This window comes from Falco rusticolus, chromosome Z (genome assembly GCF_015220075.1).
Source record: "Falco rusticolus isolate bFalRus1 chromosome Z, bFalRus1.pri, whole genome shotgun sequence".
Lineage (NCBI taxonomy): Eukaryota > Metazoa > Chordata > Aves > Falconiformes > Falconidae > Falco > Falco rusticolus.
In genome coordinates this window covers 5,215,863-5,234,030 of record NC_051210.1, presented here as the reverse complement: position 1 = coordinate 5,234,030, position 18,168 = coordinate 5,215,863, and the positions used below count along the sequence as shown (strand labels likewise).

The window sequence follows — 18,168 nt, the reverse complement described above, 5'->3', positions numbered from 1 at the left end:
ATAAATAGCCCCTCTTACTGCCTCTTAACACATCTTCAAGTCAAACACTGCTCTTAATAACTTCACACTTTGTTTGGATTCTATTGGAGCTGCAGATCTACCTTGACACTACGGTTTCCTACAATTTTAGCACCATTCCCAAGTACTAAGCAGGGAAGCAGAGAAAGACAAAGGCTTTATATTTATTTCTCTGTGAATCTTTTAGTAAGTCATAGCTTACCATGTCAATCAAGCAATTAAAACATACATTTAGATATTTGGTACTAGCTATCTAAATGTAAATCTAGCGCTGTGGTCCGTAACCACAGAATGACTTAAAGGCTTACAGAAACAGTGGTGGCACATGACATGTGTGCAACTTCCAGACAGAAAGAATATACGTATTTATCTATTTAGTTAGTTAAAAATTACTAATAACAAGTTATATCAGCCCTCCAACATCTCCTTTACAGTTACTTTCTATTAATTCCTTAAGATCTTTTTAATATTCCTGTGTGTATACCTAACTTCCTAGCTCTGATCAAGCCACACTAGATAGAACATGACCAAGGGGAATGGGGTAGAGATCCCTGCTCTTGGAATGCTGTGGAGTGATTAACACTGACCCTCTTGCTCATTGAGAATGCACTATTAGGATATGCAAAGTAACTTACATGGGGATGGAGAAAGGCTGTGTTCCTATTAGCATTCATGGGAGCTATGCAGCTCCAGTCTTGTTCATCAAGTTTGGAATATACCCTTTTGTTATTGATGGGAAAATGTCACTAGTTACAAATGGTTACACACAGGGGTGTAGCAGGGTCAAAGCAAACTCCAATACTTTCTTTTCCCCCTCTGAGGCAGAGTGCTGCTTCAGCAGTTCTTTTTTGACCTGATGGTACACCTCTTTAGATAAAAGAAATGTTGAAATTCCCTACCCTGACCTTTTCTGCAGCCTCACCACCCAAAGATTAAAGAAAACCTCCAAAAGAGTATGTCATTAGTGGTGTATGATGGGACAATCATCAGACACTGCTGCAGGCATCACTGCGTATGAAGTCTGCCTCCAAACTCCTCTCCAGGTCCACCCACAGCTCTGATGGGTCTCATAAAAGTCTTTCAACAGCATGAATAGGGTCTGAGTCATCAGTTTCCCAGCCACAGACAACTACAGTTGCTTCACTTCTATTCCTGAAAGCTCCCTTAAAAAACCAAAACAAAACTGGTCGGTGCTGCAGATATCCTTTGCCAGATGTGGCATGACACCTCTTAACAGATGGAATTCTCATTCACTAAGTTGTAATTACTTTTTGCCAACTTGAGATCCCACAAAAAACTTAGGGTTTATGGGAAATTAATTCAGTCACCTACAACATTGCTCTTGCTGGAAATACAGTTGGTGAAAGATTCAATCTACTTGCATTTTGCCATCCCCAGAAATACACAGAAACATTCTGGGACCTCTAAAAATATGTTCACACATTTGTCATTAATCTGAGAATCCCGGCTTGTCTTTGCTACAGAGCAGCTTCTATGCAAGGCTGTATCTAAGACCTTCAAGTGCAGCTATGTTAACTAGTACAAGCCGTGCATCTGACCCATGACAAAAAATAGAAGACTTATTTCTGAGCAGTTTTTGATTGGGAAGATGCTATAAATTACTCTGAAAGAAAAGGAATTATCCCTAGTTAGACTCCTAAATGGTTTAGAGTCTTCTGACTTGTAAGGAACTTTGGTTTGAGGGAATTCTAACTACACTTGGCATCTACAGCCATTAACAAATACAGAATAAGAAAACCTAAAAATTAACTTACACTGTACCCAACTTCCTGCCAGAAGGAAACCCTGTTTACATGTTACCACTATTCCATCCTTCTCTGCAAAGGGCAGCAAGCAGGCCTGCCTCATCGGGCCAGCTCGTATTTTATGCTTACTGCCGAATTCTGCACCTGACAATATTTATATTCTTTTGTGCAAACTTTCTCTGTACTTTACAACACAGAACTTCTATGCTCTGGACAGAACGTTTATGTTGAAATGTACTGCTTTTCTTGTTGTTATTTGGCTAGGCAGCATGTAGATAACCTTTGGATTACTTGAATTTTACTAGATCCATTCCTCATCCATAACAGAGCACTATTTTACGGTAGATATGAAACATATATATATATATATTTACTTTTTATAATAAGCTGAGACACAAGAACACACTGCACCCTGACAGCTTATTTTACAATACCTGGAAACACGGCCTCAATTTTTTTCAGCTTCAGTGGTGTGAAGTGTGACTCTCTACAGAGCTACACGATCACTAGTTTTCACATTTATGCCTTCATACTCAAGTTATTTCACTTTCAGAATTAAAGTCATAAAAGACATCTGCCTTTGTTAACACCAAACACATTTCTAACCCCTTTGGTTGTTCAGAAAAGTCTGAAAACATCATATAACAGGGCTCAAAAACAAAAAGCAAAAAACCCACCCCTTATTTAAAATTATTTGTAATTTGCTGAGGGACCAGACTCACAACTACATTTCCCTTCAGCAACAATACAACCATGTGTCACAACATATTCAGCCTAACCTTAGAGCTGTCACCTTTTGTAAGAAATACTGTACTTGCTCCTGCTGTAATCAAAAATTTCCTTCTAAGGCTGTGTCAGAAGAAACCCACACTAGGTTAAATTTACCAGGCCAGTAAGTCTTCCTATTTACCTCAGCAACTGCAACAGCTGCTGACAGTTCTTTAATAGTGAAAATGACTCTGTTAGGGAAGCTGAAGTATCTACAAGGCTTAGTTTATTGTTTCTCTCTTGTGAAAAGAACATCCCAGCAAGGGCTTAACACCTGCATCTCTGCAGTACTGGTCCTGAGGAGGAGGGAAACGCGTGAAGGGATAAAAAGAAACCACCTGGCAACTTCTGAGGGAGCAGCAGCACCAGAACCAGGCAGGACTAAAAGGCCACAGACTTTGGAGAGGCGCTGCGAACCGCCACAGGCAAAAGGGGCTCTTACAAGGACAATGATACTGGCCCAAAGAGGCGACAGCCTTGGCACCGAGCGGCCTCCCGCTCCTCCGGTAAGGCGATCGGTACGGACAGTGCACCCACAAGGACCCTCGCAGGTGGGACTCTGCATGCCCATCTGCTCTCGGCACGCCGCCTCTCCCCTCCGAGCCTCCGCGCCCTCCCCCCCCGTGCGGCCGCACGCCGGCGGGGACAGCCCCCTGCCCCGCCACGCCGCAGGAAAGAGGGAGGCCGGCCGCCTCAGCCTGCCGCCGGGCGGGCAGCGCCTTCCCGCGGCCCCACGCAGCTCCCGCAGCCGGGAGCCCAGGGCAGCCGGCTCCCCGTGTCGGGGAAGCCCCGCAGCCCCCGAGGGGGTCCCGGCGAAGCCGCTCGGGGCGGCGCCGCTGCCGTCCCCTCAGGGGGAAGCAGGCCCCTTCCCGCCCGCCTCCCCTCATGGCGGCGCGCGCGGCCGGCGCTGGGGGCGGGGCCGCCCTGCGGACGTGGCGCGGCGGCCGCCATGAGGCGCGGCGGCAGGTAGGGCGGCCGCTGGGGAGGAGCGAGGCGGCGGGGCCGGGCCGGGCCGGGCCGGGCGCCCCCTCGGCGGCGGGGCCGGCTGGTCGCTGCGCCGGGAGGGGTCTGGGCGGGCGGTGTGGGGCTCCCCCGCGGAGGACGCGACGCTTGCGGTTTGTTCGTAGAGCCGCCCGCGGAGGATGGCCGGTAGAGGCGCCGGCTGCGGCCTGCAGCCGCCGGCCGTAGCGCAGCCGCCCGCCGGCGGGCACCTGCACCCCTTCGCCAGCGCGGCGGGCGCGGAGGGCGAGGGGCCCGAGGAGGAGGGCGAGGTGACGGAGCTGCGGCCGCGGGGCAGGGAGAAGGTCCGCCGGAGCGCCTCGAGGGACAGGCTGGATGACATCGTCCTGCTGACGAAGGACATCCAGGAGGGGGACACACTGAACGCTATCGCGCTGCAGTATTGCTGCTCGGTAAGTGCCAGGCGCGGGCTGCCCTGCCGCCGGGGCCGGCCGTGCTTAGCGCCCGTGCGGGCAGCGTCGGGAGCGCCGTGCTCTTCAGAAGTAAAAACAAAATAAGTAATGACGGCAGAGCGTTAGTGTCGCAGCGCAGAGCCTGCCGGGTTCCAGTTCCGTAGTGTGTTGGGTTTGGTTTTTTTTCCCTTAAAGCCAACCTAAGCGTAAGGAGCAAATGCATGGCTCTGCTTGTGGCGCTGCCTGGGGCGGACACGTTACAGCCAAGGTTAGGCTCTGCACAGCCACGCCTGGGCACTGTCCCTGCTGCCGCCTGTCCCTGTCGGGCTGAGCGATACGGAGGGCACTGCTGAACCACCGCTAGGGTTTGCGTGGAGCCCAAATTCCATTAAGGGAGGGGACAGAAAAACTCAGTGTAGTTTTGTTTTGAAATTCTGCTGAATTGTGCAAGTGTTTATCGGCATGAGCACGTTGTATGCACCCCGTCTGCCTAAGCCCTAAGCATTCCCTTCTGGTGCTCAGAACTCGCTGCTTCTCCTCGCTAAAAGTTCTTAAATTAGCCTAGCAAATGTCCTTCCTGCCTGGTACTTTTGCTGGCCACTACTGATTAAGGGAGAGGCTTCTGTCTTGGTTAATGTTAGCCTTTGCATGTATCCAGTTTTAAGAGGAAATCAGCTGTGCATGTTGGTGGACTGTCTGGGCTAATTCAAGAGGTCAGATTCCAGATCCATATTATGGAAGTTTTGCTGTCATCACATTCTTCAGGCAGAAACAGAATTGGGGACCTCCTGTCATGAGCTTAGGTACCACAATCTTGACATAACTACTTCATAGTTATGACAGACTTTAGCCTCCTTAACCAATTCTTGGCTTCAGAAGCCACCACAATTAGGTATTTTGAGCAGGTTTCCTAGGTCAGGCCTCAGATAAGAAATAAAAGATAACTGAGTTGTGCTCTGTCCTGGAAATTCAGCAAGAATATGGAAGAGCAGGCCAGGGCTACAGGCAGAAAATATAACTTGTGTTGTGCTGGAATCACTAATCACAGAATCTTAGACCTTAAAGATCATCTAGTTCCAACCTGCTGTGGGCAAGGACACCTTCCAGTAGACCAGGCTGCTCAAAGCCCCGTCCAGCTTGAATGCTTCCAGGGGTAGGTAAATGCTGCATTTGGCCATCTTCTACGCTCATCTGATTATTCAGCATGGTACACGTAACAAATACACTGTCACAGGAATTGGAACACCTTTTAACATTACAAGGTTAGTGCAGGCAGTAGGCACCGATGGCCCCACCTTACTGTTTCTGGCTATATCTGTGTTATAAGTGGAGTAGTTAGAGCAAAGCAACAAGGGTCTCTTGACTACCATGTTTTCTGTCTGTAACTTCTCCTGAGGTAGATGTCCTCAGGAGGACAGGAAGAATGTGAACTCGGGTACTGTCTGTGTGTGTCTTACAACGGGCACAATTCCTGAGTGCTTACCAGGTTGTAAAAAAGTACTGATTTTAAAGTACTTCATTATGGTGAGGTTTGTGGCTGTGCCTTCCATGTTGAGGGACGTACTGTCTCAGAACGAAGTTGCTAATTCTCCAAGGACACCTAAATCTTTGCAGAGTATTTCACGTTAGACTTCAAATCCAAACTTCCTGAGAGCAAAACGAGATTAATTTTAAGGAGGAATAGGGAAAGGGAAGAGCTGACTTGATGAGGAAAGGTGGTTTCCGCTTCAACCCCCAGAAGCAGAAAGAGCATCCAAACCTTGGCTGTGGCTAGACAAATGGGAAGCTCGTAATTTTTAATATTCCTTATTCACAAGTTGCCAGTTTAGTTGGGAACTCACAGTAATTTACTTAATTTGAAAACACTGAGGTAAAGTCCCATTCATTTCACACAGTCGCCACTGATAGATGAATATACGTTAGACGAATATATATGTTTGAATTGACTAAGTGACTTTCCATCTTCTTACCTGAAGTGAGGAGGTGTGTAACCATGTAATTACCTCTTTGCTTTAACATTGTTCAGATTTGATCTCTGACCTCACTTTATATTGTTTGAACGGGTATTGGTTAAAAAAAAAAAAAAAGGGCAAAACAAAGGCCCTGCCTTTGTTTCATTAGGGAAGAATTGTATTTCTCAAGGATGTAGTACTCTCTTTATAAAGAGTTTTGGTTCAGTGGGGCTTCGATATTTAAACTGTTGGTTTTATTTTCAGGTTGCAGATATCAAGAGAGTTAACAATCTTATCAATGATCAAGATTTTTTTGCCTTGAGGTCTATCAAAATCCCAGTGAAAAAGTTCAGTGTATTGACCGAAACACATGTCTCTCCAAAAGGAAGACCAGTCCTCCGGCCTGCTCACTGTTCCCCAGACGTGCAGGAAACGTCACCACCTGATAAATTCTCTACTAATGAGACTGCTGGCAACTTTTTAAAAGAAGTGGATCGAGATATAGAAGAGATAGTGAAGTGTAATGACACAAAAAGAGAGAATCTGAATGAAGTCGTCTCTGCCTTAGCAGCCCAGCAGATTGGGTTTGAGACTGATGGTAAAACTAAAAAAAGCAAGGATCCTTACTATGGAGCAGATTGGGGTATAGGATGGTGGACAGCTGTAGTGATTATGTTGATAATTGGCATAGTAACTCCAGTTTTTTACCTCCTGTATTATGAAGTTCTAGTGAAAGCAGATGTCAGTCACCATTCTACAATGGAATCTTCCCATTTGTTTGTCACAGCAGCATCACATCAGAAACAAATAGAAAATGGGATAAATCCACTAAATGTTATAAATGTTGATAATCGAGGAGACCTTCAGCCTTAACAACAGAAAACCCCAGGCAACTCTTACTGATAGACACGTAAGATAGCATTAGATAAAGGGGAAACCACAGAATGCAAAATGCATCTGGAATGCAGAGAAAATGCATCCTCATGTGTGACCTACCTTTATGGGCAGTGTTCCAGTGCAAGGGTATTTCTGTGAATCGTGTAATCTCTGAATATGCCTGAGACAGGCAATTTTTATGCAAGATTGGAATATAAATTAAGGTATAAAATTGTCTCTGAAGCTTTGCACTTTTTTCTATTTTGATAGGCGTATGTTTTTTAATTAACGATGAGGTGAAAAAATGTAGTTTAAATTAACACGAGGCATCTCACTGTACGTTTTACAGCCCTAAAATGGGCATTTGGGGATATCTAACTTTTAAACATCTTGAAGTATTTATAGAGTGCATAGTACACTTGACATTTTAATATCAGGTTTACAGTTGTCAGTTAAAACTGCATTCTCCTAATCTTCTAGAGTAAGATTTTTTTTAAAAAAAAAACAACTATCATTCCATAATTAATTGCCACTATGAAGTTCTTTTTTTTTATTTTTTTTTCCAAAGTGACTTTTATAGAGGCAGTAGCAAATACTTAAGCTGGAATCTTCAAATCTTGTGCCTGTGGTCAAAACGCATTCTTTAGTGCTTTTCACTATAAGCACCAGGCTTATAGGACTTGTTTTCTGTGTCTGTGACACTGTGCCTCGACACAGTCCAGTTGAGAGTGAATTGCTGAAACTTCACATCCTTGTGGTATCCTGCTGAAAACTGACTGGACTGGACTTCTCAGCTGTGTATGGTACAAAAGTGCAGAGGTGTGGCACCTTGCTATGACCGCTTCAGTAGTTCTCATGCTAATGGGTTTTTCCCCCTCAAGTTAATGTCGGTGCAGGACTGACTTTTCTTCAAGGAGTACGCTAATGATCGAGTGCCCATGAACCTCAAACACTGACGACTTCCTGAAATCTCCAAGAAACCATTAAATGAGATTTTTTGGCTCCTAGCAAGAAACTTTACATTGCAGCAGAATAGACCAGTTGCAGCTTCAGACATGTTCTTTAAATTGTAGTGTATTCATCAACCACTCCGTGCTTGAATGTTTCATTTGGGGTTTCATGAACAACCTTGTTTTTCCCCCTCTTTTATTTTCTACCTGAAAATGCTACAAGACAAACAAAAAAAAACCACCACCCTGAACTCTTCCTACAGAAAGAAGAAGGTACTTGTGTACTCAGAATATTTTTAAATAAAAACTTGAGATGCTGCCTCTTAATTTTTTGTTATATTTGCCTTGTGGAGTAAGATTTCCATTGCCCTGTTCAAAATACCATTTTTCACCAAAGCCCAAGATAGCTGAATTGAATAGGACTTGGAAAGAGAGAAATGGAAAAATAATCACTATCCTTTAAACTACTGTTATAAGCTTTCCTTTGAGTGTCTTTGGTAAGTATATACAGTATAAAAAAAAAAAAAAGGGGGAAAAGTTAATGTTTCCTAAGTATTGGAGGTATTCCAAAGTGCTTTATCAACTTAAATTTTGAAAGTAAAGACTCAACGCCCCATCTGTTTCTGGAGGCTTCTATTGCCGCAGGAGGTGGGACAAATACTCTCCACTGGCATGCCAGTGTATGAGCATGCCCTGTTAACTTTTAATGTATTATACTGAAATAGAAGCAGGCCAGAGCTTAAAGGGAAAGGCTGTACACTTGGATATGTGAACTGTGACCTGCTGCTCTTGAACCCTTTGATCAAAGTGGTATCTCTGGAGATAGTGGAAACTACTCATAGTTTCCACATGAGAAGAGAGATTGCAAACAGGCGTAAATTTCATGTTTCACCTAACGCTTGTTTTCAGAGATCTTTTAATTGGTGCTTTCCATGAAAGGAATGTGCCAGTAACACAAGCATGAATACTGAAGTACCAGTTCTGGGTCATGCTGTATGAAAAATTGCATTGCAGAATAACGGATGGTGGCTGAAGTGAGCCACAGCCTCAATGGCTGGCAGTGTAGAAGGTGACTTGCTCTGGTCTGGACAACAGCTTTGGCACATCAAGACAGATGTTTTCTGTGCAGGACTGAAACTTGGTACGTGTGTCTTTTTTCCTGCAAGCTTATTTGCTGGTTTGCTTCTTTCCCCTTCGTTCTGTTTCTGAAACCTCAACATTTCTAATACTTTTATTCTCCCATTTCTTAAGAAACTGTGGAAGAACATGGAATTAACTATTGTGATGCAACATAGGCCTAATGTACTGCACATACCTGGGCTGATGGGCATCAAATTGACATCAGTATGGAAGGGAGCGTCAGCTGTGGTGTGACTCCCTCAGGAAGGCCTCTATCCTGTTGATGGGCAAGTGGAGAGATGATGGGTTGTTAGCCATTGCTCTGTGCCCTGCAGTGGTACTGCAGAATAGTTCTCTGGCATCGCTCACACTTTGGGCTTCTGCAGTGCTGGAAGGCCTGTGGCTTCTTGTCACCGCGTCGAGTGTGATGGGCCTTTATGTATACTAGGATAGGCAGTCATTAAAAAAACACAAAGGGATAGCTGTTGCATTGGACTGTATGATACTCTAACCAAGAGCCTAGTGTGTTTTTACTATTTTATTATGCAGCATATTTCACATAGCGTATTTTTAATTTAAGAGAATTAACTTTATGAGAAGATAAGAGTAGGTCTCTTTCCAGGATTGTAGGGCTCCTAGTACTGGTTATCTACAAGCATCAGCTGGCTTGTTTTTTTGCAGGATGCAGGGATCTGCAGTGCTTTTTCCAAAGTACAACACAACTGGCAATACATCACCACGTGTCAGCCCTGAATAAAGAGGTTGGCTGCTTTGTATGTAACTTCAGTCTGATTGAAGTTAAAATCTGTAAAGTTAAGTCTTTAGAAACTGACTTGCTTAAAAATAAAAAGCACAACTGAGTGGCAAATCATGTTTTAGATTAATTACAACACATTGTTGATCAGGAAATTGGTTTTAAATTTAAGTGCATATTGCACTGTTGGATCATGTAAAATGTAAATTATTTAAATGTGCTTTATTCTGGACTATGTTGTTACAAATAGTCTTTGTATAACTATTTTATAAAGGCTGAAGATATAACTTTGTAAAATAATCCTGAATGAAGAGCAAGTCTAATTTTAAATACTTCTCTGCTTTTAGAAGAACGTAAGTAATATACGTAAAATAAAATTTTATTTTAGACTGCAGTGAAAGTGGTGCATACAATATATTCTTAGTTCTATATACCTTGCATGGTGTATTACAGGAGGCCACTACTTGTGTGCGTTTAGGCTACTTTTGATGTATGATCTGAAGTAAAAATCCCTGGCCAACAAGTGAGTTTGTTGGCAGTACCTGCATACAGCATTTGCATCTGGCTGGAGCCTTAACGGTTTACCCTGTGCACACCTTGTAGGACGTAGATTTTTCTGCTTAAAGTTCTGAGAACTTGCTGGTTCTGTAAAATATGGATTAAGAAATAGCCATGAAAAGCTAAGGCAAGGATCAGCGAAGTTCGTAGATCACCCTAAGGGTGATCTCCCCACACACTGAAAGCAGTGCCTTCTATGAAGCAGCGGTGTTATGCTGTGCTGTTAAGATAGGATTTGAATATATGCCTGTCCAAACCCAGAGTTTGCTGAGACCCAAACAGTGGTCTGTTCCATCAGCATTATGGTCTTGCAGTGAATTCTAAGCGATCGTTAAATCAGCTTATAAAGACAGCTGCAAGCATTACGCCTCTGGAACAGCACAACCTCATTCCATTTCAGAAGTGCCTTGGCACAAAGCTGGATCATTGCAGAACCTGGTGCGTTCATAACCGCTGGCCTTATTTGCCATAGTTAAAGTAGTGCTAGAGGGTCCATCCTAAGACTTTGTGGTTCCCGCTGGAGGATAGAGGTGACCATAGTTCACCTTTTAAAAAGTCACATAAAGACCCAATTTCTGCCAGAGCAATTCTCAGCAGTACAGCAGGGAAGTAATTGTCTCTCCAATTAGCAGTATGATGAATGAAGTAAGTCATCATCCTCAAGAGTCAGCATCGGCTACAAAATAAGGTATTGTACCTGTTCAAGCAAGCAACAGCTTGTGACCAAATTCTAAGTCATGCAGTAATGCTTTTCCAGTGTTAATTTTCTAGTTCTGCCTTTGGCAAAAGCCATCAGTTTGCGTTCCTTGTGTGAGGCTAGGAGTCCCACTGTTCACCCTGCACAGGGGGGAACAGCTAGCAGAAGATAACACTTGAGGCATGCAAATTTAATTTTCAACATGGTTACCTTGTTGATACCTGTCTCGTATATGCCATGCAAGAAGCAGGCACACCTGTTAAGAAACAGCTGCTGCCATGTGTGATGTTAAAAGACAATGAACAGAGAACACATTTCCTGTGCAGTACAGCAGAACGTTTATTAAACATTTGTATGAACACTTCAAAATAAAACTGGTATACTGCTGAGGTGTGACCTGCATAGCATTTTAGTTTAATTTTCTTTACATCTGATACATATTTTATCAGAACACTTGAAAGCTACAGCTCAAGGAACAAGTTCTTACTGCATATGAAGTTCATAGAACAATGCAATACTGTTTTCCAGTCACTGGTGAGGTAAAGTACTGCTTGACAAACTGCCAAAATTGCAAGGGAAACTTCTGTAGTTTCCTTTGCTGATGAAAGAATTGGATTTGGTTTAAAACTGTTCTTTCATTAGACCAAATAACAGCAATAGTTATCAGGAACAGAATGTTTTAAGAAGTTAAACAAAAACAAACAAAACCAACAACCCTGATCAATAGTAATAATAGTAACACAGACCAATAATACTTTGTACCATCAAAGGACAACAGGACACAGAAATTGCTCTGTCACTGGGTTCTTTAAGTATCTGATCTTGGGAACAGGTTTTCTACACCTCAGTTGTTGGTTCTTAAATAAAACTGATGTTTCCAAACATTCTGGTTTTGCTATTCTTGGCATTCTTGTCTTGTTCTCCTAGTTAAAACTTCATGCATTAAAATACTTCACCACATTCTTTTCCTACATTTTTTATTTGGTTGGGTTTGGTTGTGTTTTTGTTTTGTTTTTAATATTGATGTGCTGTCTGTTAAGTTTCTGTCTTGTTTGTTCTGTAGGAAAGTAAATAAATGCATTAACAATTACACAGATAGGTAACATCTGCCATCTCACATGAACAGCGCTGTGAGGTAAGAAAGTATCACCTTAAGAGGTGGAGAAACTGAGGCAGATGAATTTTCATCACTCATCAGTGTGCCACTGCTGAAAACCAGGATTCCATAATTTCTCAGTCTTAAATTCTGCCATATTTCTAAATGAAATTACCCTTAATTATCACTTATGCGGATTCATAAAGGTAATGTAACCCATTGTTTAATATTACAGTCCCTTTTTACCAAAATACTAATGAGTTCTTTTAACTAGAATAATAGCTCTTCAAAATACTCTCATTATGTTGTCTGCCCATATTACTAAGGTACTTTCAAGTCACTTTATATTAAAGTGCTTAGTTTATTTTCAATTATTTTCAGTCACCTGAATTCAGAAGTTACCTGAACTCCAGAGAAGTCAGCTCCAAATCAGCAGCTTATGTCCATAAAGGCCATGGCTTTTTTTTTTTTTTTTCCCCCCGCAGTCATCAAGAATTTCACTGTTATTCTCAAGATTTGACTGTTGAAGCATAGAACTGACTAGTGCAAATGCTTAGGCACAATTTTGATTAAAATGCATACATTCTTTTTCTGTGCAGAGGCAATATAGTGGCATATAGCTTACTCCATCAGTAAGCCATTCTGGAAAACCTTAAAAAGGTGCATGTCTGCAAAACATTTGGCAAAAGAACAAAAACAAAGGATCCCATATCCTGTTTTACAGCATAGTACAATTAAAAATAATTGTCCAACGTGTTTTTGGACAGTATGCTTAAAATCAACAGAGCTAAAGCATTAGTTCTGTTAATACTCAGCCTACCTCTGGAATTCTACTTCAAGTAGTGTAAGGCTTCGGCAGTGTACCACCTAGCAACAATAGCTAGTATGTTGCTTCATCCATATTGTCATCACCGCCAGCATCAAAGTCATCTCCATCTTCAAAATATGAAGAAATGTAGTCATTTTCCTAAACCAAAGGAAAAAAACATCTATCACTGTATCTGTGGAGATGATTTATGAAAGAAACATGCTTCAAACTGCAGTTGAGCATCCATGTTTTGAAACAGTAATAGGAGTTTTTTCTTTCCTTCTTTCTTGGGAAAGAAAAAGGGAAATACTGTAATGAAGTTCTGATATCTATGAAAGAACAGGCATCGCTGTTTTAGTGATGAAAATGAATAACTGTACGTATTGATTGTGGCAGGACACATTCCTGCTTGCAAAATCCTTATTTCAGAGCCTTTGGGGAGTACAAAGACTAAAACACCCACTTGAACTAACTACAACACAATGTAGTGAACGAAGAAATTTCATGTAGTAACGCCTCTTGCTAAAATTCTCCTTCAGTGACAAGAGAAGCTACGGACATTTCTTTGGCTGACAGCCAACATACTACTCAATGAGTGAGATCCAACTTTGTGTTAAGTAGGAAAACTGACATTTTACCTCTTCATGCTCCTCTTCGTCATATTCCTCTGGTTCTTCTGCTTCTTCGTCATCTTCACCTTCTTTGTCTTCTGTTTTGTCTTTCTCATCTTCAGATTTTTCTTCTTCATCACCCTTCTTTTCCAACTCCTGTCACAAGGCAATCTCCTTTACAAGGTAATCTCATGTTAAGAGTGACAGCATAACCTCCACACTACCGAAACGTTACGCTGCAGTTAACAGCAAGACGGCTAGCTGTGCATGTCTTTTGTCAATATTTAAAACAACATGATGTGACATGTGAGAACTTCATAATGACTGACTTCATCAAGCATTAGCCATTGGACCTGAAGTCTAAAAAAATATGTCTTGTGTAATAAATTCATATGATGATTTCCCTTTACCATTCCGTTTACCACTGTTAGAATAACTGGCAGTAGAAGGCCATGTCATACTTGATAAAGCGGTACCGTACTATACATAATAAGGTATCTGCACCAAAAAACTGGTGGATCATCAAGAGAAAAAATGGAAGGCTGTTTCATCTTTAAGCCTCCATTCCCACATGGTGGGTAGTTGCCTCCAAAATTGAGGTGACTTTCCTTCCAGGTTTCTCTTTCTGTATCTTTCCTCTCAATTTACTACAGTGTTTAACTTCCAACATTGGTGAAACAGCAATACATTTAAAAGCTCTGGCGCCCATTTGTCCTTCAATAAGCTCTAATATTACCTCTGCTGATCACAATTAAGCTACATCACTACCCGCTGAAGAACAACTGGTCTGAATCAAAAAGTTGTGCTCAGAATCAAAGAGAGGCAAAGACAACAGCTTCTCCACAGCCAGGCTCTGTCCTTACCCTCTCCCTTGTGCTACCACATTGCAGAACAGCTGTCTGTCAGAGTAACAAGACAAGGCCAGAAAAAGGCTGGTTATTCCATTTGTACCAAAACACATACTAAAGATTTCATTTTCCTTCAGCAAATTCTACTGTAGAATTTAGAAAGAGTATGCGCATCTTACCTCAATTTTTTTCAACACATCGAGGTTACTTTTAGGTTCAGAACTTTTTGCCTTTTTTGGTTTTGCACCTGCTGGAATAAAATACATCACTATTATTTCTTGAATATGGAAGAACACAAATTCTTTTGTTTTACTGGCTCTTAAGAGCTTACATCTTGAGTATGCCATGGAAATCCCACACTATCTGTATGAAAATTACTTTAAACTTTGAGCCACCTCATTCATGGAAGTGTAAATGCCCGATTCAGGTAAGTGATTCCTACAGGGCCAGTCTGAAATTCACTTTGAACAGATCATTGACCAAAGGTTTGGCCGAAGTATGATGTTCAGCTTCACAAAATACGTTTTACCTGCATACTCACAATATGTGAGTACTAGAACAAAATCTGAATTGTTATTTTTCATCATCTTGAAAAGATAAAAACTCATTAATGTCGCTAATTTATGCAACTCATTAATGACAGCCGGGTGTTTCAGATAGAGACAGCTGTTTGTTAGCTCCAACAGAGTAGGCATGGTTATTGCACCTAGATGCCTTTTAGATCACAGCTGGCTCTCATCTAATGAGCTCACAGTGTGTATTTCCACCTAGTCCCTTGACTCATTAACATAATCTTCATCAAGTTACTCCCTACAATCCAACCTCATTATGCTACTTGACTGTACACTGGAGTGAAGGTCAAAACCAGCATTCCATGTACCCAGGTGAGAGCTACCTGAATTGCAGCAACCTAATTTGGTTGCCCCAATTCCAGGAGTGCAGTTTGAGGAGAAACAGGGAGCTCCAGAGCGAGAGTTGCTACAGCATTTAAAGAGCTCTGCTGGATGTCCCGTTTCCACCATGTAACCATGTCTCGGCTCTCCTGCTGTATTCAGCATGACCAGATAAAATTTACAACATAGAGCTGTACCTAACACACATTAGCTCTTCTCCGCAGAGTAAAACTGCCTCTGTAAAGTACTGGTGTAGCTATACAGCTTCTGATGAACAAGGTAGCTTCGGACAAGCTACCTTACGTAACTTGCACCTTTTTTTACACTAGGCTGTACCAAGTGGTGTCGGAAAGAACAACAGTGTGCATTGATGGAGGGGATATCCTTTGTGGAGCAGATAGCAACCCAATGTGGTTATGTATTTTATCTGGCCTGATACTCAAGGAAGCAGAACAACACTAAGAGCTGCTAAGAAAACAACTGTATTTTGTCAAAAGCATTTGTGATAAATAACATTCAGTTCATGTCAGCATTACGTCTAGGAAGGGATTATGTGACAAAAGAACTGCAGAGAGCTGAGGGGAGTCAAGCTGCTCTGTATTAACATACAAACAGCTTCAAAGCAAAACATCCAGAATGAAGTAAGCTTTTAAGGAAAACAAGTGGAAAATGCGATTCAAAATTGTAATCTTTGCACAACCCCCTGAAGGCTTTTAGAGGTAAAGTGTATAGAACAAACAGCCTTAAAATCAAAACAGCATGCAAGATCTTTCCCCAAATGGTGGGCGTCTCTGGAGCTTACCAAAAAATTAGACACTAACCCATCGTTAGTAGAACTTCAAGCAACACAGCTTCTTACATCCATGTAGCTCAGAGGTGCCATGGAATACAATCTGATCTCTCCAAATACCTGTTCTTGCAGTACTTGGGCTTAAAGGCATGCATCTGACTGCCACACACATATGCATATAGCTGCCCTACAAGAGCTGAACCCAGTTCAAGCTTTTTCTTTCTTCCCATTTTTTTTTTTTTTTTTTGGCAGGCACTGCAGGTATCTCTACTACTGTGGTCCACAGCCCCAGGGCAAGTGTGGGAGAGATATGGAATTCTACTCAGTCTTGTCACTGAGAAGGCAGGTGGTCAGGTCTTAGGTTGAAACATTGAGGGAAACCAGAGAGGGGGAGGGAGAGGTGTGTAAAAATGAAGCCATCCATGCACATGTAACTGCAGTGATCCCAAAACCACTCCTGCAATCTACACAGGTTGAAGGGTAGGTAGGAAGCCTGTCTGAATTTCAGCGCAGCTTCTTTTGACTCCCTCACCTTTGTTCCGCTCAGTTATAAAGTGCCACCTGAGATGGTTCTCCTCAGCATACCACAAAGATATGTATCAGGAGAGCTAAAGTGTCACTGATGAGCCATATACAAACCTGAGTCAGATGACTTTTGTATGGCCTCTGTATCATCAGGATTCCCCAAAGAAACTAAAGCCACGTGATTTTTGCTTTTAGAGGAACCTCTTTTTTAAAATCCAATCAAATTCTGATGGTCAGCTGATCTTTGCCATTACAATCATGTAAGAAAATGTACTTTTAAGAGCAAATAGAGAAACGAGCACAAAAGAAAGAAGGGAAATTCCTCACAGTGATCAGTGATTCTCTATTTACAATAATCACATTAATGTAACAATGAATAATAAATCAGCATTTATGATTTCATTGGATCTTGGGGAGCTAATTATTGCAATTAGGCTTGCAAAAGCCAATGCAGTCTCTTCTTTCAAATAGAAGAGGAAAAAAAAAAAAAGTAGATATGTACTGGTTTCATCTTCAGAGATTTTGCAAATGAGTACTTAATTTACAATTGAATTTTGCAGTCTACCTTTAGTACTATGTCTCTCAATGACGCCCTTAAAAGTAACAAAGCTTCCAGCTGAGCCAGTCTCCATGACTACTGCACATTCCCTTTTCTTTTTCTATTTTATCCTTGAACTGAGAAATGACACATGAAGGACTTGGACAAAGAGAACAAGAAAGTAAACAATTATATATAACAGACAGATACAGGAGGCCAAGTGTTATTTCACATCAACAGAGCAACAGACTTCAACAGAGAACTTAAAACAGTCATGCAGACTAGAAAACACTTTTGAGAAACAAATACACATATGATGCTGTGTAATGAAAGTTTTTTCCTGTAAGAACAACCAATACCAGCTCCAACTGCTGTTGAAGGATTTGGTTCACAATTCTGCAGAAGAAAGCTGAAAATAAACAAAAAAAGTAAAACGAGGGAAAATAGAAAATAACCTACATTAAATCACATATAAAAGGCTTAAAAAATGCCAAAGTCAACCAAATCATAAACAAGATAACTGAGAAATCCAAAAGATAAAGGAAATCTGAACAGCCAGCTACTAACTGATAGAAGATGGGTGAGTGTTAACTAAAGATAACTTTCAAAACAAAAAGTTCTGTCTTTTTATAATCTTTCACTATTACATATCTCATATTAATATGGTACATCAATATGAAAAGCAAGAAAGGAAGATAAATCTATTCCAGGAAGTTAAAGCATCATACAGAAGCAAAGTAAAAACCACAAGACAGGCAGACTAGTAAATTATTTAGAGAAAATCTCCCCAAAACCCTGATTATTTGGATTAAATAATATTTCTAACATATTTTTTTCCCTAGCCAGCTCCAGTATGTCTTCTATCACTCGACTAGTGTGTAATAAGTGGTTCTTAAAAACAGATAATATACCTTTTTTGGTCTTCTTCTTTGGCTTCAGCTCTCTTGGGAGTCTTCTCCAATCTGTACAGAAAATAGCTTTAATATATATGAGTGATGATTTACAGCAGTAATCCTCCTGTTATCCACCAAGGAAAGGTAGGGGCCCCTGTTGAGCTTGATCCTATTTATATGCATGTAAAGTTTTTGCACACAACAGTTTTATGGAATTCTAGCTGTACTTTAAACTGAGAAACCAGAGTGGGGACTGGCATTCCACCCACTTCCTGACAACTTGCATCTGCCCTAAA

At 41.6% G+C, this 18,168-nt stretch overlaps 2 protein-coding genes across 2 annotated transcripts in view; one reads left to right on the top strand and one right to left on the bottom strand.

The window, feature by feature from the left end:
• The first annotated feature begins 3,422 nt into the window (after nt 1-3,422).
• On the top strand, nt 3,423-8,069 carry LYSMD3 (LysM domain containing 3). The gene is made up of 3 exons (XM_037374515.1): nt 3,423-3,518; nt 3,680-3,964; nt 6,181-8,069. Exons 1-3 carry the CDS (start codon nt 3,438-3,440, stop codon nt 6,787-6,789), a joined length of 975 nt encoding a protein of 324 aa, XP_037230412.1. The 5' UTR covers nt 3,423-3,437; the 3' UTR covers nt 6,790-8,069.
• The window catches only part of POLR3G (RNA polymerase III subunit G), a 22,083-nt gene continuing 11,260 nt past the window's right edge, over nt 7,346-18,168 (bottom strand). Inside the window, exons 5-8 of the mRNA XM_037374520.1 lie at nt 17,891-17,941; nt 14,413-14,483; nt 13,413-13,541; nt 7,346-12,933 (exon numbers count right to left, since the gene is read on the bottom strand). Coding sequence (XP_037230417.1) covers nt 12,847-12,933; nt 13,413-13,541; nt 14,413-14,483; nt 17,891-17,941 — 338 coding nt within the window. The 3' untranslated portion in view covers nt 7,346-12,846. The remainder of the gene's footprint in view (nt 12,934-13,412; nt 13,542-14,412; nt 14,484-17,890; nt 17,942-18,168) is intronic.

What these genes read in the sequence shown, in the direction of transcription:
- LYSMD3 (XM_037374515.1), top strand. Translation starts at nt 3,438, where the DNA reads ATGGCGGCGCGCGCGGCCGGCGCTGGGGGCGGGGCCGCCCTGCGGACG. An exon ending in GCCATGAGGCGCGGCGGCAG is followed by an intron (nt 3,519 to 3,679) that starts GTAGGGCGGCCG and finishes GTTTGTTCGTAG; the next exon opens with AGCCGCCCGCGGAGGATGGC. An exon ending in CGCTGCAGTATTGCTGCTCG is followed by an intron (nt 3,965 to 6,180) that starts GTAAGTGCCAGG and finishes TTTTATTTTCAG; the next exon opens with GTTGCAGATATCAAGAGAGT.